Source organism: Mastacembelus armatus, chromosome 15, assembly GCF_900324485.2.
Source record: "Mastacembelus armatus chromosome 15, fMasArm1.2, whole genome shotgun sequence".
Lineage (NCBI taxonomy): Eukaryota > Metazoa > Chordata > Actinopteri > Synbranchiformes > Mastacembelidae > Mastacembelus > Mastacembelus armatus.
Window position 1 is genome coordinate 12,394,303 of NC_046647.1, and position 23,542 is coordinate 12,417,844.

Sequence of the window (23,542 nt, forward strand, 5' to 3'; positions counted from 1 at the left end):
CATCTACAGGGAGCCCATGGTTACTGAGAATGCACAGTCAAAGACTTTATAACTTCATAAAAGCCCAGAGGCAGCGTCAAAACCATTACGGTTAGCAGGGCAAACATTCTCCGGTAATCAGTGTCAGAGTGATTTTGTACAGTGGGTTGTGGGGGCACATGCTTGGCCCTGCTGGTGAAGCAGTGATGAGCTTGGGGCATTTAGAGGTTAACTGGTAGCCTGGGCAGATGCCTGAAGACTAGGTGTAAGACTAAGAGCTGGAAGAAGCACCGTTGCTGCCCCCGTGGTTGCCAGTTAAACTGAAAGAAATAGGTTGGAGGTTGTGCGTGTGTTTGTGTGCTCAGATTCATAAGCTGTCATAACTGTTTAGACTCTGTTTCAGTCCTCTGGAGTCAATCAAAGATTCTCAGCATCTGCTGCACTGTCTCTTTTTAGTCAGTGCAAGCTGCAAAAATATCTCTCTCAATAACACACTGCTGGTTTTAGAACTTTTCTTTCAAAATAACTTCAATCCAATGAAGTTTTGAGCAATGTTTGAAATGATCTGACAAAAAAAAAACCAAAAAACACAACATTAGTAGTAAAAATAGTAGACAGACAGACAGACAGACAGACAGACAGGCAGACAGGCAGACAGGCAGACAGGCAGACAGACAGACAGACAGACAGACAGACAGACAGACCGACAGACCGACAGACCGACAGACCGACAGACCGACAGACCGACAGACCGACAGACCGACAGACAGACAGGCAGACAGGCAGACAGGCAGACAGGCAGACAGGCAGACAGACAGACAGACATGCAGGCAGGCAGGCAGACAGGCAGACAGGCAGACAGGCAGACAGGCAGACAGACAGACAGACAGACAGACAGACAGACAGACAGACAGACAGACAGACAGACAGACAGACAGAGAGACAGAGAGACAGACAGACAGACAGAGAGACAGACAGACAGAAACTCACAGCAGTCGGAGAGAGTGCAGTCCACTGAAGGCCATTTTTGGGATACAACGTAAGGAGTTGTAGCTCAGGATTCTGCAGTGTAAAAATAATAACATAAGTATTTATATAAAACACTGTTTCTATTCTTACTGTCTGCAAAAGAAAGAAACAGTAGCTCTTTGGTCTGACTTACAGAGTTGTGAGCTGGCTCATGTTAGCAAAAGACGAGTTGGTCAGAGAGTTGATCTTGTTGTTGCTCAGGTCTCTGAAAAGAAAATTAAAAAGGCATAAATTCATTATTTTGACCTGCACAGTGACACAGAGAGAGCAGACAGGCAAGAACTTACACCAGCTGTAGGTATTTGAAGGTAGACAGCTCCTTTGGCACAATGCTGAACTGGTTTCCATCCAGATACCTGAGGCACAAGAGGCAGAGACAGTTCAGTAATGAGTCTGTAAACATAAAACGATCCATACAGTCCAAGATAGGATGTGTGACCTACAATAGTTTTACAAATCTATATAACAGGAAATACACTATGAATAGTAGTAGTAGTGTACACTAGGAATTAGTGAAGTATTAGGTGATATTTTTGTTATTTGTGAGCCATGCAGATGACAATAAAGCCAAAGGATGTGTTGTACAGAGATCTAAATGAATTCAATGTAAAAATACTGAATATTCAATTTAAATGTAGAAGGTAAAAAGGAAAAAGACAAAATGAAGGAAAAAAGCAACAAAATGGGGAAACATATTAGATTCATTAACATTTTTGTTTCCTGTTCATCATCAGTTTCTGAATGTGATCCAGTAACCCAGTTCTATAGTGGCTGATAAACAAACACTTGTGTGTATTTATGCATGTGTGTGTTAACATTATGATGTATGTACACATCACTGTGGTTGACATCATGCCTGCAGGGATGCAAAATACCCTGCTGACTGCCAACACAATGTGCTACCAGAGAACTGCCACCTTGATAAATGAGTGATTTAGGCCTGGTCCCCCTGAGATTTCTTCTCTATTGTTGTTCACTGTATGCAGGGTGGGAAGAGCAGTGGGGTGGGTGCTGGTTAGTTTAGGGGGGCTTGCATTCAGAGGTAATGATAGGTAATGATGGTGCAGAGGACACTTGGGATAATGATGGAGTAGCAGACTCTCCAGAGGACTAGATGAAAGCCTAGAACTAAGGGGCACACCTGGTCACACCTGCTGGGACAATGACAGGCCTTAAGGTTTGCACAGTGTGTGTGTGTGTGTGTGTGTGTGTGTGCGCGCGCGCATCGGTGTGTGTATGTGTGTGTGTTAGTCTGGACCACTTGAAGGAGTATTGGAAAGTTCCAGACCCATTCCATTCCCTCCCCTTTCCATTGAAAACTGCTCATTAAAATGTCCTCTTGCTCCCCTACACTCCTGTGGACAGGCTTTTGGCCCTCACACAAATATGCACATACACACACAAACACATACACACAGTCTGATCCTTGGCTCCGAGTGTGAGAGTGACATCAGTGCTAACCCCAAGGGCTGCAGGGAACACAAAAGAAGAATGTCTGAGAGAACAACTGCAGGGTTTATTGACTCCTTTCCTCTTCTGCAAATGATGAGATCTGCTTTCTTTGCCTCCAGTGCTTCCACTAACTCTTATCTCTTTCATAGCTCCTCTCTACTTTTATATATGGTCTCATTTGGTTTCCTTTGCAGTCCTGCCTTCTTCAAAGCCAGATCAAAAAAAAGCAATAATACCTGGAATTCAAACTGATAAGATATAAATGCAATTAGTGTAATTAATGCAAAGGAACTCACAGTTCAGTCACATTTCTGGGGATGCCTCTAGGAAGCGTATGGAGATGCTTGTTACTGCAGCGCACCACAGTCTCCAGGCATGTACATTCACTGGGACACTGGGGTCTGGGCACACAGCTTGATTCTTCTTGGCCTGGGAACAGAAGAGAAGATAGAGGCGAGTCAGATGATAGAGAGGAGGATAGGAAACATATGGAGAACAGCCAAACGAAGGGCTGTCATCTCTGGCAGACATGTAGAAAGACAGAATAAACCTTAAGGCAAAAACAGTGCACAAACAGCAGCATCCTCCAAACTGATGGTGAGGCATTAAGACAGTTGAAAGAAGAGGAAGTGAAAAATGAAAAGTAAAATGGGACAGAGAAAGCAAGGTGGGGGAAGGAGGAGGGCTCACTAATGTAATATCGACCAGAAAGAGCAAAGAATGGAAGCTGCCTGAGGCCTGAAGACAAGTCTAACATTCATTCAGGTGCAAATAGGCTGACTGGTCAATAAGGCAAACAGCTCAATAGCTCCACTCAGCCTGCCATCGACCAGCAGCTTAGGAACTGCTGAGCATCAATCTATTCAGCAAGCAAAAGAGTCACACAATAGCAGTGATTATTTAAGATGATCTCAGACACTTTAAGCAGCTCTTATTCATCAGTCAGAGTCAGACAGGTTACTTTCACCCACAGTGAAGATGTTTGAAGTGAAGAAGTTGCAAAACAATTTCAGATACAGTCTGAATAAGGACAAGATTACTAAGAATGTGTACTAATGCTTTGCAGTTGTGTGTCTTGGTATCACCTACCTTCCTCACAGCGGAAGTCAGGCAAAGCCACATCCTGCAGAGGGATCTCCTTCAGGAAGGCAGGACGCTGACAGCGAGGGTTTCCTGTCACAATCTTCCTACTCCTCAGCCAATCGCCGAGCCAGGCCAGCCGGCAGTCACAGTTGAAAGAGTTGGCCAGGAGGTTACTGGGAGAAAGCGAGAGTAAGAGAGGTTATAAGAGTACTGAAGCTTTGAATGCTCCGATGAAGATAGGCAGGCATGTGTGTATGCCAGGGTCTCACAGGGTGGAGAGGGTCTGCAGAGTGTCGAAGGCTCCGGGAGTGATTGTGGTCAGCTGGTTGTCGTACAGAGACAGCAGACGGACATTGTGCAGGCCTGTGAAACTGTCGTTGTGGACACAACTGATCTTGTTGTTCCTCAGCATCCTAGTGGGGAAAGAAATAAAATACTTAACCCTGAGAGTCTGAATTATTACCCAGCATTACATTTGTTTTTACGTGACTTACAGCATACGCAGTCCCTCAAGCCCACGGAACATCCCGCTTCGAACAGTGTCGATCTGATTGGCTGTGAGGTGGAGTTCAATCACAGATGATGCACCTTCAAATGCTCCATCCTCAATCTCTGTGATCTTATTGTTGCTGAGGTTACTGTGGGAAATGAAGGCATGTCAGAGAATCCAATGTACACCTATTAAGATACCTAAAGATAAAAAGTAAAATTAAAGCTTCACCTACATTTTCTTCAGCTGGGAAAGGTTCTTAAAAACTCCAGTTGCCTCCATAGTGGTGATCTCATTGTTATTAAGGCGGCTACAGAGAAAAAGTTTCATCATACAAACAAATTCATATTTATAGTTTTTAAATATTTAGTGACATTTGGAATTTGCTGACTCTGCTCACGCTATCTCTCACAATAGACTTTTTTCCCCTTATTCCTTACAGTTCAGTGGTGGATGCAGGGATGTGCTCAGGGATCTTGGTGAGCTTCAGGTTGGAGCAGTCGACGACATTGGATTCACAGCGGCATTTGGGAGGACACACTGGATCACTGTTACAGGCATTATTCAGACGGGTGTCCTCCGTACCTGACCAAGAGAAAATTCAAACACATACTCTATATTCTTATAACAAAAAATGACATCAGCCTTCTCTCTGTCCCTATAATACAAGTACCTGGTTTTTAGTCACGCATCTGTTCCCACCTCATCTGTATTCAACTGGTTGTCCTGTTCTGACCTAAGAAGGCAGCTTCCTTAACTAATCTTTAACCTTAGGCACCCTAAAAACATCCTGCAGCTCTTCTACCATTCATAGGAAAGAGATGAATGTGTGAGGGCAAGGAGATGGATGCACAGGGACAAGGGTGAGTTATTTTAGAGAGGTGATAGAGTGGGAGCAGTCGGGTGAAAAGAACAGTAGCAGGGGAGACTGAGATAGGGATGCCAAAGAGGATTTGGGCAGCCAGCTTCAGTGAAGCAGAGCACCCAAGAGGAAAGCGGATGGTGGGAGAGAGGTTGTGGAAATGTGCAGGAAGTGAGTGTGGACAGGTGGAGTCGGAGGGGTGGAGATCGAGGGAAATGGAAAAAGGAGGGCGAAAAAGGGAGTAAAAACGAGAAATGAGAGCGAAGTGAAAGTTGAGTGGTAGAGTCCTAATAGAAGAAGAACAAGAATGAGGCAGAAAGGGGAATATGGGACATTTTCCTGCACCTCTTCTATCTATGAATAGATGTTACGTGCCAAAAAGCATGCTGCCAGTTACATCACGGCTGCTCAATAATGGAACAGCACTGGGAACCACTTAGAACAGTGTGTGTCTGTGATTGTATCTTAGTGCCTATGTGTGTATATATGCATATAGAGCTTATGTGTGTTCCACTTAGAAGAAACAGCCCCGCGTTTTCTGTTAGGATGCCTTTTTGCATCTTCTTCCTTTCCGCATGCTCACATTCATGCACCTCTCTGCCTGAGGTTTGGAGATGACGTCAGTGGGACACCATGGGGCACCCAAACCAGAATTATGAACAGGAAAACCTCAAAGATTCTGGACAAAATTCTAGGTTTGAGTATCCAACATCTGTCCAAATAAATACGGTGACATTTTAACCTAACCCAAAAACCGCATTGTTGACTTTATTAGAATATCACATAAGGGGTTTTCTCTGGCTACCTAAAGCTGTGACACAGAGGAGGGTGTGGAGAGACACATTAATGCAGGTCATTAGGAATTTTCCCTCCTTAGACCAGACAACAGGAAAAGGCATTTCCTCCTGCAGAGGAAACGCAACACAGCACTTTGATCTTTGAGGATGTAGAGGGACCAGGGGAGATTCGCAAACCTGAGTCATTGTTAACGTCACAAGTGCATGGTGGTGACACTTTTACTGTCAGCAGATTTAGACAAAACTGGAGAAAACACATAGGGAACGAATGAGGTCTTTCCCTTTCTGTGGCACAAAATGACTCATTGCTGGAGTTGCAGAAGTTTTTATAATTCCCTGCAGCTTGGTTCCTCATTATTAGTGTATTATGGGATTCCTGTGCTGCCAGTGACTGTGTGTTGAGTGCATGTGTGTGTCTATATGTGTGTGTGTGTGTGTGTGTGTGTGTGTGTTGAGGAGATTTTTGTTGTTATCATTTAGGGAGGGTGAAATTCTCATTAATCACATTTGGCTTTGATCTTCCTTGTGCTTACATATACTCCCATTTGTTCTCTAAGCCAGTGTAGAGCTTTATCTCAGCTTAGCACACAAAGACACATTAATTTACACACGTGCACACACTCATTCATACAGGCAAAGACACTGAAACACACAGGCGTCCGCAGCACAAACACACATGCACAGAGAGAAACTTCGACACACATCACTGCTCCTCCTAGTTATTTTCTTGGAAGTGCTCTTGTTAAGAGGTCCGGAAACATCCGCTGATAGGAATCTGGGTCCTCTGGTGGGCTTTATTTTCTTTTACTGATAGAAAGGACACACTTTCCTTCCCCCTCTGTCCTTCTCTCCCTCCTTAGTTTTCTGCCTCTCTTGGTGAGTGACTGTCTGTGCTCATGCCAAAGCAAAGAGCCACTTCCTTTTCACCCTATCTGCTCAGACTGTAAGCAAAACAGAGCTGAGGCGAAACAGACGTTCTCAGATATATCATATTGAAATGCACACACAGGTACATTTACTCGCGGGCCCAATTAGCTGTTCTCACATACATGAAGATAGCAGCCAACCATTTTCAACCAATTTAACCAATAAATGCTCAGTTTTTTTTTTTTTTTTTTTTTTTTTGTCAGTGCAGACCATTTCCTCTGAAGTTCATCCAACCAACACCCACATTAAAAGACGATTCCGATTTATTACAACTTTGGTCTTTTATAGATTTTTCTATTATTTCAGTGTCTAGAATGTCAGTTTATAAACTTTGAAAGATGCAAACCACAAGCAGTTTGTGTCATAATTTTGCCATTCTCTTGTTTTCTCTTCCAAAGACATTTAGCTAAACTGCGGGTTTGTTTAAAACCTGTGTGATCATCTAAATGTTTGTGTTTCTTACCTCATCTGACTTATTTTTAGCAACATCACTACCTTCCCAGTTCTCCGCTATTAACTTGGTAAATAAAATGCAATTACTACTTGAAGGAGTGCTGGCAAACCTACGGAAATGCACCCAAGTTGTAATAAACTGAAATTATCCTTTAACTGGTGGCACAATTTTATTGAAATGAACAGTATGTAATGGAAAAAATGATGCTGCCACATGGCTCTGGGTGGATAATCAAAGGACAGAGGAGGGTGATGATTACAAGCCACTCACCTGGGATGAAGTACTGCTCTTTGGCTGTGATGGAGAAAAGAAAGAGGGACGGATGTCAGTGAGACAGGTCTGGTCCGCATAGCTGTGGTGTTGCTATGCTTCAATTGTCATATATAGAATTTATATATGACGACACATGAATTAAGGTATATGACGGTTAAACAGAAAAGCCCGGGTCTCTCCCTGTGAATGATAATGTGAAGAAACTACTAATGATGTTGAAAAGGCAATAAATATTTGTCTGCTGCTAAGGAAAAGTAACATGAGGTGAAGAGGGGGACAGTAAGATAGAAAGAAGTTAAGAAAAGGAAGATAAAAACACATGAACTCCCTTCTTCACTGGGTCTAGCCAAACAAATGACACTATAAAGACATGTGAAACGTCAGTAGTGCGGAGTGCCAGACAGTGTAACACAATGAATGAACACAGTAGTGGCACAGTTTGGAGGGAGTAAAGATGGAGAGGCCTGGCTAGTGCAGTGCAGAGGAGTGAAGGGAACCTGAGCCTGAATGATGAGTGAACATGGAGAGATGGAAGGTGGGAGGGAGGGTTTGCCTGAGATTGGCAGAGGAATGGTGGGCACATACAGAAACTCTAGCCAATATACCAGGTTTGACTGGTGACCTCAGCTCAGTGCGGTTTGAATGAGAAACCAGACTCACAGTGTTGTAATATGAAGGCTAAATGGAGAAACTGCCAACGATCCTTCTCTCCTTGACCCCAATTTCGTCTGGGGAGATATTGATTGAGGAGTACCAGCACAGCAAATGATAGGTTGAGTAAAACCTTTTGCCAGGAATGATCACTCATTGAATGTGGTATGAGGCAGACAGAACAATGCATAGATAAAAGCCACTCCCGGTGGAAAGAGTAGAGCAGAGAGAGGCAAGTGGAATAAAAACAAAGCCTGTCTGAGAGATAGCGAGGCCTGGGGTGAAATAGGAGGGAGACAGACACTGAGACACAGGCCTACCGGAGCAGCGGAACTTCTTGCTCTTGATCTGTCCAATGCGTTTGTTTGCAAGGCGTCGAGGGCTTGCACAGCGGGCGCCGCTGGTTTCAATGGGGTTGGAGCGCAGGTAGTCTGCCAGCCACTTCAGATTACAGTCACAAATAAATGGGTTCTGAGCCAGATGACTAGAGAACAGAGGGGCAGGAGAAAAGGTAGATTGAAAAAACGGCCACAGACACACAAACACAAAACGATATATATTTAGAACAATATGCTTATTAATATATTGAATTTAACACCCACCCTTACTTCACTTTAAAGTGTGTGTGCTGCAATCAGATTTGTGTAATCAGTTGGGATGATCAAGGACTGGGGGAAGGAATGTACTGTATTTTTATCCAAGAAGCTTATCACAAGAAGACCCTTGAATGCACTGCCAGTTATGCATTATTGTGTGTGTGTGTATGTGTGTGTGTGGTGAAACAAGAGACAGCACTATACATCATCTTCAACAGGTGTCTGGTATGTGTTGTGTTGAAATCCACTGTGTTTTAGATACGGTAGATTCCACAGTGTGGGGTGTGTATTGATAACAGCGTGTGGGTTGCCTTGTTTATCAGAGACATTCATTTACTTAGAATTGATACTTTCTGAGTAGCAGTGGTAGAAAGAGTGGGTGTTGGTGTGAGCTGTTGAACTCAATCTGACCACAGAAGCCGTGTGTGTGTCCTTGTATGCGAAGATGACAGATTTACTCTCCTCTTTACCTCATGATTTCATTCCTGTGTCATTACACCAACCTGTGAGTACGCATTGCCTGTGTTGTATAGTGGCTCATTTGTGTGTGTGTGTTCATATGTGTTTGACTCACAGGGTCTGTATAGCACGTAGTGAAGTGAAGGTGCCCTTGGCGAGCGTTTGGATCTTGTTGTCGTACAGCGAAAGCAGTGAGAGATTCTGCAGGTCCTGGAAAGCATTGGCACGAACACAGTGAATCTTATTGGCATTCAGCAACCTGAGAGAAGGGGAGATACAGGAAAGAAGAATGGAGGAAGAAGGCAAACAGGGAGGGAAGCAGCTTGTCAGAGTTTTTTATGCACTCATTCATTATGCATTCCATCAAGAAAACTATGCACAGGCACAAAGTTTATTTGAAGGTTACGACACCTTTACCAAGTGGGAGTAAAGGGTGCCCAGTATTCAGTATATGTCTGTGTCTTTCACTTACAGCAGCTGCAGGGAGTAGAGCCCATCAAACACCCCCTTGGGCAGGTCTGTGATCTTATTTCCATACAGCACACTGGTAAATCATAAGACAGACTTTCAGTAGATATGGGAAATGACAACAGTTTAGATATTTATGCACGTAGACATGCATGGACACGGCTCAGGTCCACTTACAGGGAGTTGAGCGAGCGCAGGCCCTGGAAGGCATCGGGAGCTATCTCCGAGATCTGGTTGTTGCTCAGGTCTCTGTGTTGAATAAGAAGGCCAGAAAATTAGTCAGGGAAGTGGAGATTTAGGGAAAAACTACTTTTCCTGTATGAGGTTTGACCCCACTGTCAACAGGGTGTCACCATCGTAAGGTTGTGGTGTGCATGTGAGGCCTGCTTGTCACTGGCAGGCAAGTAGGAAGCAAATGTAGTGTGAGTTGTTTGTAGATGTGTTCCAGCTCTCTTTCATATTAAATAGTGCTTTCCTTCAAGTGATTTAATGTAATGGAGCAGGCTACACTACACTTTTTAGCCAATCAAAGCATTTACTTGCATTATTTGTGGCCTTTTGACTGGCCATATGCGGTACCAAGGTGTGTGTGTGTGTGTGTGTGTGTGTCTGTATATGTGTGTATATATGTGTGTGTATGTGTGTGTGTGTGTGTGTGAGTAAAAATGGGAAAATGCGGTGTGGGGCTGAAATCCAAAGCAAAATACAGCAGACTGCCTCTGAACATAGATGTTGTTAATAGGATCCACAGGCGTCTCCCCACAGGATAACCACTAAGCTTGTGTGTCCATGTGTTTATGTGTGTGTCTGTGTGAGTAAATGCAGAAGTAAACGAGGAACAGTGGGACAGAAAGTGAGAAAGACAGATGGAGAGAGAGGGAGTTAATGGAGTATGCGGACTGAACTCCAGTCGACTGGATACCTTTGAAAGAAAATCATCATGTGGTGAAGACGAAGGATATTTTCTCATTTGGGGGTAACAGTTAAATAAGTACCCATTTGTCTTCTTGCAAAGGACTGAGGTTTCCTGGAAATGAAAATGCAGTAAAGGAGCCAACATCTGCACTGGTGTGTGTCTGTAAAATCAGACACTGGTGTGTTTGTGTATGTGTCGGCGTCCGAGGGGTGTTACTGCATCCCTGTCGTAAGAAGTGGTTCACGTATAGTTCATCCAAACTAGGACAAGGTGAAAGAGAACGTGTGTGGTGGGCTTTTACTGGGAGAAGAGAGCAATCAGGTCAGGAGATGCATTACACACATACCTGCACAGACGCACAATGCCTAAGTATAACTTTAACCAATGTAATGTCGCCTTATAATGAAATACTTCATGCTCTCAATAGATAATGTGCCAGTGAAAACTGAAGACTGAATATGAAAAGTACATGAGAACATCTGGAAAGTCTGACCCAGGAGAGTGACCACATTCATCATGCAGTATCGATGCTGTCTGCACGTAGTGTGGACGTAGGACAGGCGGAGCTGGGGGGCACGTAGCCAGCTGAATCAACAGAGCCGCACACACAGACATGGGGTTGTTGTTGCTAGATGCAGAATCATCAGCAGTAACAGTAGCAGGTCATGTCAGTTAGGAAGACCAGAAGGGAAGACAGCAGCACATTCTCGCTGCAATTAAATCTGACTTGTATCAGCTTGTGAAAACCTTGCAAACACCTTTTTTTTTTTTTTTTTTAAATGTATATATTTATTATTATTATAATTAGAATGAGTGTTCTGGAACTTCAATTTTTCATTACAGTTTCTTTAAATGAATATAAAAACCTGGTATGCTTGATTGAATCAGTTTTTGTACACAGACAACTGCAACTTTTCATTCAAGTTCATTTAAGTGATAACCCTATAACAGTTATACTGGTCTGATTTTATTGAACAACAATATGCCACAACAAATACTTAAATAAGTTGTTGTTCAGATTTTTTAATTACAATTGAACAATTTGGTACAAATAAATATTACACTTCAAGTAAGTTCAAGATCAGGGTTAGAGGGTTTCTTTTGATACATAATAATCTTTTTTTTTTTTTTTTTTTATAGCTGTATCAGTTCATCAAGTGCTCTGCATTGGCCTCAGCTGAACTTGTAACTGTCCCTAGAGCTGGATGATAAAACAGTGAGGAATCCTTTCGGAAGAGCAGAGAAACTCCCTGACCTTCCGTTTCCTTCCTCTCCCTGCTGCTATGTTGGTCAGTCTTGATGGTGTTGGAGCTGTGGGTTTGGTTGACTGGTGTTTGCTGGCGAGGTGACTGGACAGCTGCCTGAACGGGTGCAAAACCACTCAGTCTCAACTGCCAGCCTGTTACTGTTCACTCCCAGAGACAGCGAAGCCTCAGCCTTCATTCCAACACGCTCTCCGTCCCCTTTACACTTTGCCCACACAGGCACGACACACACACACAGACTGGACACGACACCAACCAGGGGAATACCAGTGCATTGCAATGAAAGATGAGAGCTGTTATTATGCTCATGTTGCATCCTTGTGTTTGCGTTCCATGCCACCCCAAGTCTGAGAACAAGAATATGTTCTTCGGGTACAGACAAAATAAATACTTCATGCTTGAGGAGTGGAATGTGAAGACTGCCAATTGTCGCTTCTTTTTCCAGCTCTCAGCTCCTTGCTCCCATCTGTATTATTTAGCTCTGAGGTGAGTGTACTGCTGTACTTACATCCTACGCAGTTTCTTGTAGAGAGAGAAGGCTCCAGGAGGAACAGACTTAATCCCATTCTGCTCCAGACGTCTGGAGAGGAGAAGAGAGGAGAGACCATCAGTTAACCAAACAACAGGCTTCACCATGGCAACAGAGCTGAGTAATCACCCCATCACCTCTGACCCTTGATGATTGGCCTGATTATATTAGTGGAGATCTATTCCCCAGCTGTAATAGGTCCAGGCATGTTGGAGTCATAACATCCTCAGAACCAATAAACAGTCTGAATACTAAAGTGCTGTGGAAAAGAACCGGAGGGCAAAAAGGCTCTGTCTCGGTTTGTAGAAGGGTGTTAAGGCCTTTGACTAAAAGTCATATTTCTTCTTCGTATAACATTTACAGTTTCCAGCACTTCTGCTCCTCAGATCCAATGCTGCAATCAATAATTAGCCCACTTTCTTCTTGAGAAATTTGTCAGGATCCTCTGGGTGTCTGCCAAGTGTCAGGTAAAACCTTTGCAGAGTGGGAAAATATTACTTCTTTTAGTTTACTTTTCCTGTGCGCCTCAGAGCTGCTGACTCAAAGTTGACAAGAAAAAGATGTTGTATTATCTCATTATAATAAAAAAAAAAAAAAACATGTCAAAGAATGAAAATACTGATAAACCTACACCTGGCCATTTAGTCCAGAGCAGTCACAAAGTCTAATCAGTCTCAAGTTGTCCCGGGGAAACACACGTCACTAAACCCCATTAGTGAGGGCATTCAAGTCTGTGTGTTTCTGGCTGGCTGCTACTTGGGACCCAGCTCAGTTCCAGACCAATTCCCTGGTGTAGCTGGCAGAGGGCTGTTTATCTGCAGGTCAGTTCACAGCTTTTAAAACTGTCCTTAACAAGGCTTAGCACGGCCCGGAGGGAGCCAGCTGCAGGCCAGTGTCTGGTTGTCCTACAATGCTGCCTCCTAGCTGATGAACTGGCCGCAGAACAGGAGGCATGGGCCTGCGTGAGGTGTGGTAGGCCAGCGGCTATGAAGAAACCATTAAAATGATCATTAAAAGATCATTAAAATGCTATTTGTTACCGCAGGAAAATGAGAAATATTTAAATATCTGTAAAACTCCTTAGCAAACAGAGTGTTGTTGAGAGATTTAACTATCACCCTCATAAGTGATTTCTTGGCGCAGGGGCTATCCCACATGATTTAATTATTCTGTTAGAGAATAATTTCAGATTTACTACATGTCTCTTAGGCCTCCTGCATTGCTGTGTTTATGCCTGTCCATGGGGGTAAATGTTTTGCTAGACATTAGACACATCCACTTAACAGTCTTGACTTTCCCAATTTTTCAATCAAGAATTGTTCCTCTTCAAAGGAGTGGCCCACATTTATGGAGTGATAAAGCAGTGCAATTGACATTCTTAGGATAGCAGTGATTCCAGACCACAGATTCCTGTGGTGGACATGCTCTCTGTCTGTTTTTGTCTGCCTGTCCCAGTGTGTCCATGGATTTACAGCAGAGTGACAGTGTCGTGGTTCCTCTGCCCTCACCATGCGGCAGAGTGTTGAGCCAAGTGGCTTTAGCGCCTTCTCTCATCAACTACTCTGTCTGGCTGGTCCAAACCAGTCTGGCACCCTACGTACGTACATGTTTGCATGTGCGTCAGTGTCATTGTCGGTTGTTTGCGTCCATGCCTACATGCTATAGTTCTCTGGTGTGTGTCAGCATATAACTAAACTCTCTGAGCCAGACGTGGGTACGTGCACAATGCTGTCTGGTATGTTTTTAGCCTTCACATTGTCACTCCTTGCAGACTGATACGTGCCAGCGACTTAATCCCTCCAATCAACGAAAGAGCTGCTCTGTCCAATTGGCAGAGGGAAAAAAAGAAACAGAATCACTTTCAAACAAACAATCAATCGTTCCCATCCAGTTTATCAGATTGAGCATTTTTATGTGTGTCTGTAAGCTGGTGTTTATGTCAGCCCAATCAATGGTCTTCATCCTTTTCATTAGGGGCTGAGCATGGTTTTCATTAAGGGGAAACACATTATGCCTTTGGGTGTTCACCCAGTGTGTGCGTGAGTCAGAAATGGATGGCAGGACCGCAGCGGCGGATGAAAGGCGGGGGTAGATTTTTATGGCTGAGTTCAGTCTTTGCAGACAGAGACTATGGTGCATAATAATCTGTTGTGGTAGTGTTTGGGCTAACTGGGCCTGGTCTCACAAGAGAGGAGTATAGAAACCAGCTCACCTCCCCACAACACTGGCATTCATTAGGGGAGAGCAGGGCAGAAAGGTTGCAGTTCTCCGATTTGTATGTAATGAGAGCAGCATGTGTGTGTTTGTGAGCGTGTATGTGAGTTTCCGAGCGCCTCATTAACAAGGCATTAGGTTGGCCTTGACGCCCAGCAGCCCGCCTTGCTGTAATTGAAACTGATTTTATAATGAACTTCAAGCACAGATCAAACCTGCTGCACTGAATTACTGAGTGAACCCCCCGTCCCCGTTTTCATTCCTGATCTGCCTCCTTGAACCTACCTGTGGTGATTTGGCATGCAGGGAAATGAGAAGAGAGACAGAAATGTCAAAAAGAAAAAAATCAGGAGAGGCAGAGAAAGAGTTAAAAGTTGTGGGAATACAACCTGCAAAGTAAGGATCTGAAGGCCATGGTTGGAGGAATGTGCATGATATAAGCCAGCGTTTCACCCTGGTCTTGTAAAAAGTGAATCTGAACATAAAAGAGTTTATTAGCAGGACACGGTTAAGCACCAATTAGAGCTAAAGGGCAGGGAGACTTTAAAAATGTCTTTACTCATCTGCTGTGCAGAGAGAATCTACTGACTATAAAACAAGTGCACGTTAGAGCTATCGTTCAGCTGTCTCCCTGTTCCCCCAGTAGTGCTGCTCGCTGGTTACTGGGCTCATAGATTACACCAGTCTCCATGAGATACTGCATTATAACTTGAGGGCATGCTGGGGAAGTCTACAATATGAAGGATTCGTGAAAACTTTTAAATGATCCAAAATATCTCAGTATTTTGTGGGTGGTCATTCAACTAAATAAGAACACACAGAAGTGTGAACTGCATGTCCAAATTAGGAAATTGAGCACACCCCTGCACTAGAAATGGGTCAGGGTTGTTGGGGAACATGGGATCTGTGACTTCCATGTTAGCTGGGTATTTATAAACAGACCCCTATGGGGAGGAGGAGACCTAGAAACTTCCCATGTCCTCCTATCTACACACATGCAATGTGACTGCTGGCTTTCTCCCTTCATTCTCCGCTTTTCTCACCATGCATAAATTACAGTTTCGGTGTGCCATTTCATGCAGACATCTGCCAGGAGCAATAAACCCCTGATAAAGAATGTTAAAATGCTACCTTGAAAAGTCTAGCCATGAATTGGCAGGAATTACAGTAGGCTGAGAGCATGTGGGCCGTAAACAATTAATGCCTAGACAGATGTTAGAGGACTGATAAACTGATGGAAGGATGTCAGCTCGCATGCGGTTCACAGCCATCTGAGCCGATAAGAGCATGCAGTCTCAGTTTGCTGTAAGTTTGTATGTCTCCCTCTCATTGTATGGCAAATGGATGGATGTTTCCTTGCCAGGTGATGCACGTTGAGAAAAACAAGCCAGAAGAACATACGTCCATAAATCATGCAAGCTTAAATCTGCTCAACCTTTGCATGAGCGTACATCGACATCGACAATCTCTTTCCCATAGATCTGCTGCTCAAGTTGCAGTGCTGAAGTATCTAAATTGAAACTCCCTAAATATGACAGATCCAAACAGTCATTTAGCTGTGACTCAAGGTTAGCTGCCAGCAAATCTAATGAAAATTAGATCTACACTGAGCTGAATATTATTAATAGCATTAGTAAATTATTAGTTAAAAAATGTAGAATTTTAATCTTTTCTCTTTGAGAAAATTATATGTGTTTGGATGAAATCTGTGTGACTAATAGTGGGGATGGGTTACTGCATTAGAACCAAATATACAGTGTTCAGCCAGAAAGTGTATTTTCATTGTTGTTATCATAATATTAAATTACTCAGTAATTACAGCTTAAACAATGAGAACAATGAGGTAGCTCCTGCTTCCCCTTTATTTTGCTTTGGTGGAAATGTAAATGCACTTTGAAATGTTTCGGATGGATCCACTGACAAAAAAAAAAAATCTCTCTTAATAGTAGGTGTTTATATAGTTTGTTTGTAGTCTAATATAATACTGTCTTCAGAAGAAGTGATGCAGGAAACTGGCTTAACTACAATTTAGATGGAAAGCTAAAATGGTTGTGCATCAGGACTTAAATTTACATTTGAAAAAAATTGCTTAAAGTGGATTTAATTGACTTAAGAAAACAGGTATTGTCCTTACATCTCAGCCATGCTGTCAGGCAGGTTGGCTGGGATGGCAGTCAGACCCTTCCCTCTACAGTCCACTATGTTGTTACTGCAGGTACACATGGCAGGGCAAGAGCCTCCACCGATGCTGCACGGTTGCAGGCCCGAAGAGTCCTGGTGACCTGAAAAGAAAAGCAGGAGAGAGAAGAACTGTATGAGTGGTAAAGTATGAGGAAAACATGTTGAGAAGAGAAGAATATGCAGCTCCGACAGGTGTGTGAGCACAGGTGGATTTGGATGGTTTTGTTGAAAGCAGCATTATTCTAAGGCTAGGGCAAGGTTGTTCGCCCGTAGCATTGTGCTGTGATCTGAAGCTACTTTGGCACCCATGGGGCTCAAACCCGTCCCCTGCTGTTCATGCCGTCAACCGTTTGTGCTTTATAAACTGAATAGCAAATGAACACACATTTCCTGGGATGTTTTGACATTGTGAAAAATAAATGAAACATTCTACTCTTGACTTTAACATAAAACCGTACATCCTTGAGAATCAGTTGAGAAAAAAAAACTAGGTTATCTATCGAAGGAGAAGCGCCACAGTATGCTGTGAGGAAAAGAAAGACATGAATAATAGAGTTGGAGTGGCAATTGAAGGCCTCCCAATAACATCCATTGATCTCTCTGCAAATTTTCCTCCTGAGTCTGCGTTCCCTGGGTGGAATTGATGCCATTCTGCACATTCAGCTTTGCAACCCCCATCTCTCCACTTCCATTTTTCGACAAAACTTCAACTTTTCAATTTGCATACAGAGCACACAAGCCATCACGCCGTCTCTAGATACCTGTTCAAATAGCTGCAGCACTGTCAGCAATGTAGTGAAAAGCAGCCGTGTGTGCTTGTGTGTGTGTGTGTGTGCGTGCGTGCATGCACAAGATGTGTGTATGTAAGCCTAACCCAGATAAAATGAATAAAACAGACTTTTAAATGGCCTCATTTACACAGCATTACTAATTCGAGTTCCAAACCATGAATATTTGATCATCTTCCTATCTATCGCTCAGCTTCTGTGGAAAACGTTGGAGGGAGAGTGGGGGGATAGAGATTCAGGAGGAGAAAGAGAGAGTGAGTGATGGTGAAAGTCGATGTCAGAGAAAACACCCTAAAACACTAACATATATTTCTGCTTTGCCATGAAAGTACTGGCTCTAGCTCTAGGACCATTTGGCTAATAACCTACGTTTAAGCTCAGACTTTATGCATCTGGCCAATCATAGTCAATTACCTGAAGGGACAAGATGTTTTGACAGATCTGGGAATCAAGTAAACACAACAAATAGCATCAAGAGTATGAATCGACACTCGCAAAGTCGCTCAACCCACGTGATCTGAGGTCCTGTGATCTTGGATGGCAGGGGTTTGACAGATCTGGGATCAGGTGTAGGCCAGAGAAGAGCTCCCTTCTGATCTAACATGGCGTATTTGACAGCCCTGGGATCAGGGAGAGTTCAGAGCACAGCTGGAGTGGTCTTAACAATGACAGCTTCCTGACAGGTATACTTGAGGTGAAGCTGTTTGATGTACGCTGGTCCCCTGTTCTTTCTAGTGCAGTTTTCCTCATTATCTGATACCCCTCCGCTGCCTGTACCTCTGTTGTTTTATTTGCACTCACCTTTCTATCACTCTCCCCTCCTCCTGCTGCTCTTTCTGCTCATTTCTCTTAGTGTCCTCATTTTCAGCCTCTCCACACCCATATCCCTGCCAGTGACTTTCACTGCAATGCATTACCTCCAGCCTTTTTGCAAGCAAGTCTTTACACTTAAGCCCTCTCCACCTCATTTCTTTCTTCATTTCAGAATTCTGGTATTGGCTTTTTCCCATTTGTCTCTTTCCTCAAATTCTGTTTTTGTTGGGTTTCCCTTTTTCCTTCTCTGTCCAGTCATTTCTTTCCTGTTTCCCACTACTAAGGTTGTGTTTTATTAAACTCCTCAAGCAATTTATTACCTACTGCTTATTTCAAAGATAATATTTTTACTTCATTTATTATTCCAGGGGAGCAGTAACTCAGTACTCAGTTTGGCGTCTGTCATATAACCTAAATTGGCACAAGCAGCTTCTAACTTTTAGTTGGGTCCCCTGTAAATGATCAAGGGGAGCAAAGAGGATGAACAGGTAAATGTTTTGCTCGATAAAAATCACAGTGGAGGCTGTTCAGACAAGTAAAGTCATTCTAGAGCAGGAGGACTGTGAGTAATTAAGATAAAAAGGTGTTGGCAGCTATATTTAGGTAGGGCCAAGGATTTTTTTTTTTACTGATTTCCCCAAAAGGACAGATTGTTTGTCTTTATTTTAAGCTGTCCCATTGTAAAAACTGGTGTTTTCTGTTGTTTACCTTCTTTTTTTAAATAAACAAGATTGATTGAAAACAGAAACGAGCAGCTGGTCAGGCAGTTAGAGTCCCTGTAACTAATAAAACAAAAATAAAAGTAACAGCATTTGCTCTGCAAATATTACTAATAAAAACTTTTCCCCAGATTAATTTGTTTTTATCTGATTTTTATCTGACCGTCAAGTACAGATACACAATGAAAACCCATTTCTTTTTTATAACAAAACATAATAGATTTTTGTATCCCTCATTGTTGATTGATGACAAATGACGGCCTGGAAAAATGTGATCTTATTGCTTGAAGTGAAGCAGTAAATGTGTTACTCTGTTCATTACTGACAAAAATTTACAATATCGTGACACTTTCCAGCTGAATACTGAGAGCAATGGTCAGTGAGCCATGATGCAGAGAGTGCTGCAGAATTTCATCATATTTTTCAAGAACTAATAAAACACTGTACCCCATTTTCCTTCTCCTGCCTCTCACAACAACGTGCCTCATTTTTCCCTCGTTCTCTTTCTACACAGCGCCACCCTGCCCCAAATCCCCAGCAGGTGGCCTGGCCTGGTCACAATGCAAATCATAAACACACGCACACGCACACACGCACACAGACGCACACACGCACAGACACACACACGTACAGACACACACACGTACAGACACAGTGCTAAACAATGAAATATATAAAAAAAAAAAAAAAAAGTATGCTTGTGTATGAATGTTTATGTGTGTGCCAGTGAGTCGGTCCCTAATGAGTCCTTCTCTGGGAGTTCAACTTCTGGTCACTCATCCACTCTAGACGAAACTGGGAGTATGTGTTTGTGTGTGCACATGTTTGCATGAATGCGTGATAGCGTGACTTATGCACAGGCAGAAATACATAACACAGCAACACAGAGACCCAATCAGTGGCAGCTTTTTAAAATATACAACAGTCTATTCAAATTCTTATATGTTGGAGGCTCACGCTACATCTTCAAATCCCCATCAGGCGAAACCTCAACTTTCTGTATCTGTGTCCTACCAGACCTCAAAGCTTCCCTCACACCCCCTGCTCACTGTTCATATCTGGAATTGTTACTCTCCCACGCTTTGAGTCTCTTTCCCTGGGCAATGAACAGTTAATGATCTGTGGTTGCACGCCGTATGGCTGCATAAAAATCACAACCCATGAAGAGAGAGAAGGACACACACCCACAAACACACACACACACGTGTAGACACAAACACCCCTCGCAGCTGGTGTTGAGAGTGAGAGGGCCTTCTGGGGAGTGGAGGTTTTCATGCTGTTTTCCATTGTCCTGAAATGATAACTCCAGTGCATGCCATGCCACGCCCACATGCTCACGCTCCCTCACACACATGCAGCAAGAGTGAAACAGTGAGCTCGAAACCACAATAATCCTTGTGTGAAGAGGTGAGAGACCCGGAATAATTCCAATCGAGGGGAGGTATACTACTGTCAGTAGGGGCAGCCTTTGTTCCATCTGTATGTTTTACACATGCCGGGCATTTTTCTAGCACCACCGCCAGCTTTCAAAAGCTCCACACACATAAAAGGGCTAGAGGAGAGGTGTGAGGTCCCTGGGGCAGCAGAGCTGTCAGGTAGCTGCTAGGTGAATACACTGACACAAAAACACACCGGGGATAGAGGGAGAAGAATATCTTCCAGGAACAATAAGCAGTTATTGGAATGAATGAGCTGAGTAAAGTATGTATGTGCAAATGAACGATCCCTTTCTGAGCTGCTGGAAAACTACTTCCCCTATCTATTAAACATATAAATGACTAAATAAACAATACACAACATGGCAGGCAATGTTCTCATAGTATTTCTTCTCAAAGGTTTAAGTATAAGTAACTCTGTGCATCTTACCTGAGCAGCTGAATTCGTGTTTCTGTACCTCTGCCACATTGAGCCCCCTGAGCTCAGGAGGGCCGGTACACTGGGTAAACAGACCAATGGTAGGCCTCTGTCTGAGCCACTGGGCCAACCAGGCCAGGTGGCAGTCACAGTTCAGATTGTTGGAGTGAAGACGACTATTGAGAGAGAAAAAAAATAAAACCTGGATGTATTAAAAGATCTTATATCTCTCTTTACTTGAAGGCACAAATAGCACAAAAGTGTCTATTCTGTTGTAGACCTCATCACATCCCATCCATGTGGCGAAACACACTAAATAACAAGCCACATGGATGATTGTAAATGACACATTCTAAAAAGGAGGAACAGTAAAGAGGACTCTTCTAAACCCAACACTCCAAACATGGCATTCCAGGAATACTGAGCCTGTCCAGAATAACTCTTGCTGTGGTGTGGTGGACCACTGGAGCATGTAAACTAACTTGTAAACCAAAGTGCATACGCACATAGTTTACGCACAAACAGAAGAGCTCTATAATATAACCCCACTGGGAGTGAGGAAACCCAGAAAGTGACCACAAGAACAGTGGAGTCATGGTTCTGAGAGTTTCAGCAGGGATAATTGTTTTAATTTGTACGTAATTTCAGATTTAGTAATCACATACAATACACAATGTACAATAGAGTTCTGGGGCTAGTTGCATCTTTCTGGGCCAGTTGTTGTGCTTGCTTTAGATGTAGAGGATAATGGCCCCAGGCATTGCTATAGACCCTTCTGTGGTACTCTGTGGTTATGGCTGCCTCCCAACAGAATCTATCTACTCCCACTGAGATTACATGGGACGTTAGCACCTTCTCTTCTGTGGCTACCCGCATGTGAAATATTATTCATTTATTTTTTGAAAAACACTTTCAACGAAATGGAGGCCAATGTGGTGGGATAGGTGTGACTTACAATGTTCGTAATTTGGGCATGTGGTTGAAGCTGGAGACAGGGATGCTGCTGATGTTGTTGTTGTTCAGCGTTCTGTGAAAAGAAAAAGAGCGAAGAGAGTCACATTGTCAGTGCAGGGAAGAGATGCCATTTTTAAATGTTCAGAAAGTTTTGTTGCGCCTGTCCTCTTTCATTCCATCTTTTTGAAGCCACCTCCCACTTTTTGTGCCGTCTCTTTTTGAGGCATCCCAATGGGAATATATGACCTCATTCCATGCAGATGGGAAGCCCTCACACCTCCTACACACACATGCAGTTATGCATGCAAATTTGCATACACTAATGCATACACATACAACCATGATCACAAGCATCCCAGCGTGTAGTTCAAGAAACATACATTACACACACACACACACACACACACACACACACACACACACACACACGTGTTTCCCTCAGAACCCTGGGCATCAGCTGCAGGAAGAGAAGCAGGTCATTTCAATCAGCCTAATAACCTTTTACCATATTTCAATCCCCCCCCCACCCTATCCTTAACACGACCTGCCCTCCTCCCCTATAAACGTATCCATACACCATCAAAACACTTCCCATTCTCCCTTTTACACTACGATGACAACCCTGCCACTACATCTGCAGTCAATCCACGCCATGAAAGCCTTTAATGGTGTTTTTCCAACCCCCCCACCCCCCACCACACACACACACACACACACACACACACACAAATGGAGAACACTGTCTTTCACCATCAAAATAACAAGGCTGTCAAAACGCCTTTGTCCCCCGACTTGCACGGTTGGTCTACATTGTTTCAGGTGGAGAGCTCTAACAGAGGCCTGTGATTATGGTTTTTGACAAGACATGATTAATTGAATGCTTTAAAACTGCATAATATGATCACAAATGTGTCCGAGGGAGAATGCTCACTTGAACAGGATTTTTGTTGAAAATGGTTGGAACCCCCCCTGTCAAATGACCTGCCTAGGGCTGGGACTGGATGTAGATGGAGGTGGAGGAGCGGGTTGGGGGGTGTTAATGCAATGGAGGGGAATGCTGCTGTCAACTGTGTGGAACAATGAGTTAATGGAGCTTGGTCTCCATGATGCAGGCCCCCTCATGAGCCCCTCTGGGGGTACTTTGACATAATAACTAAGGCCATACTAATTAAAGGCCTGAGTTAAGCGTATATATTAGTTATGGTTATTAGCAGGGCCAAACAACATCTTAATTCAACCAAATTTAAGTGCTTTGATGGAATGATGGAGGGTGGGGCTGTATGAATAGCATCACTTCAGATACTTACAGCACTTCCAAGCCTCTTAGCGCTCTGAAAGCTCCATCCTCAATGCAACTGATGTGGTTTTTGTCCAGCTGACTGCAGAGCACACAGAGTAGAGAAAAACCTTTGTTACACAAGACACATACGCAATCTTTCAGTCTCCCTGTAGAGTCATTGTAATCATTGATACAGTAAGTACTACACTGACGGACTACTATAAATCAATACTGGTTCAGTCATCTCAGCTCATGTAACCCCAAGAGTAGCAGAAGGGGACTTTAGTGATTGTTTATCTGCATCAATGCGCCTCGTAAACTGGCATGTCAGTGTATGAACGTGCATGTACGCTGCTGAAGCTGTACACAGCTTCTCATGGGAGCTGCGTGTGTGTGCATGCAAGGTAGTTAGCCTCACTCAACCTGCATACAGACACACCGATATGCATGTAATGTTTTACTCTTAGCAGGCGTCATTATCTCACCCAAAGCAAAAAAAATGCTGATGTA

At 43.4% G+C, this 23,542-nt stretch overlaps 1 protein-coding gene across 2 annotated transcripts in view; it reads right to left on the reverse strand.

Moving 5' to 3' along the window:
• Positions 1 to 23,542, reverse strand: part of slit1a (slit homolog 1a (Drosophila)) — an 81,690-nt gene that overhangs the window by 11,708 nt on the left and 46,440 nt on the right. Inside the window, exons 6-24 of one of the 2 annotated variants that reach the window (XM_026309160.1) lie at positions 23,061 to 23,132; positions 21,755 to 21,826; positions 20,812 to 20,975; positions 16,579 to 16,726; positions 12,210 to 12,281; positions 9,698 to 9,769; positions 9,525 to 9,596; positions 9,168 to 9,311; positions 8,318 to 8,481; positions 7,344 to 7,367; positions 4,474 to 4,618; positions 4,269 to 4,343; positions 4,038 to 4,181; positions 3,813 to 3,956; positions 3,550 to 3,716; positions 2,757 to 2,889; positions 1,296 to 1,364; positions 1,142 to 1,213; positions 970 to 1,041 (exon numbers count right to left, since the gene is read on the reverse strand). In XM_026309160.1, the coding sequence (XP_026164945.1) occupies positions 970 to 1,041; positions 1,142 to 1,213; positions 1,296 to 1,364; positions 2,757 to 2,889; positions 3,550 to 3,716; positions 3,813 to 3,956; positions 4,038 to 4,181; positions 4,269 to 4,343; positions 4,474 to 4,618; positions 7,344 to 7,367; positions 8,318 to 8,481; positions 9,168 to 9,311; positions 9,525 to 9,596; positions 9,698 to 9,769; positions 12,210 to 12,281; positions 16,579 to 16,726; positions 20,812 to 20,975; positions 21,755 to 21,826; positions 23,061 to 23,132 (2,025 nt within the window). The remainder of the gene's footprint in view (positions 1 to 969; positions 1,042 to 1,141; positions 1,214 to 1,295; positions 1,365 to 2,756; positions 2,890 to 3,549; positions 3,717 to 3,812; positions 3,957 to 4,037; positions 4,182 to 4,268; positions 4,344 to 4,473; positions 4,619 to 7,343; positions 7,368 to 8,317; positions 8,482 to 9,167; positions 9,312 to 9,524; positions 9,597 to 9,697; positions 9,770 to 12,209; positions 12,282 to 16,578; positions 16,727 to 20,811; positions 20,976 to 21,754; positions 21,827 to 23,060; positions 23,133 to 23,542) is intronic. The other variant, XM_026309161.1, reaches the window with a different exon arrangement.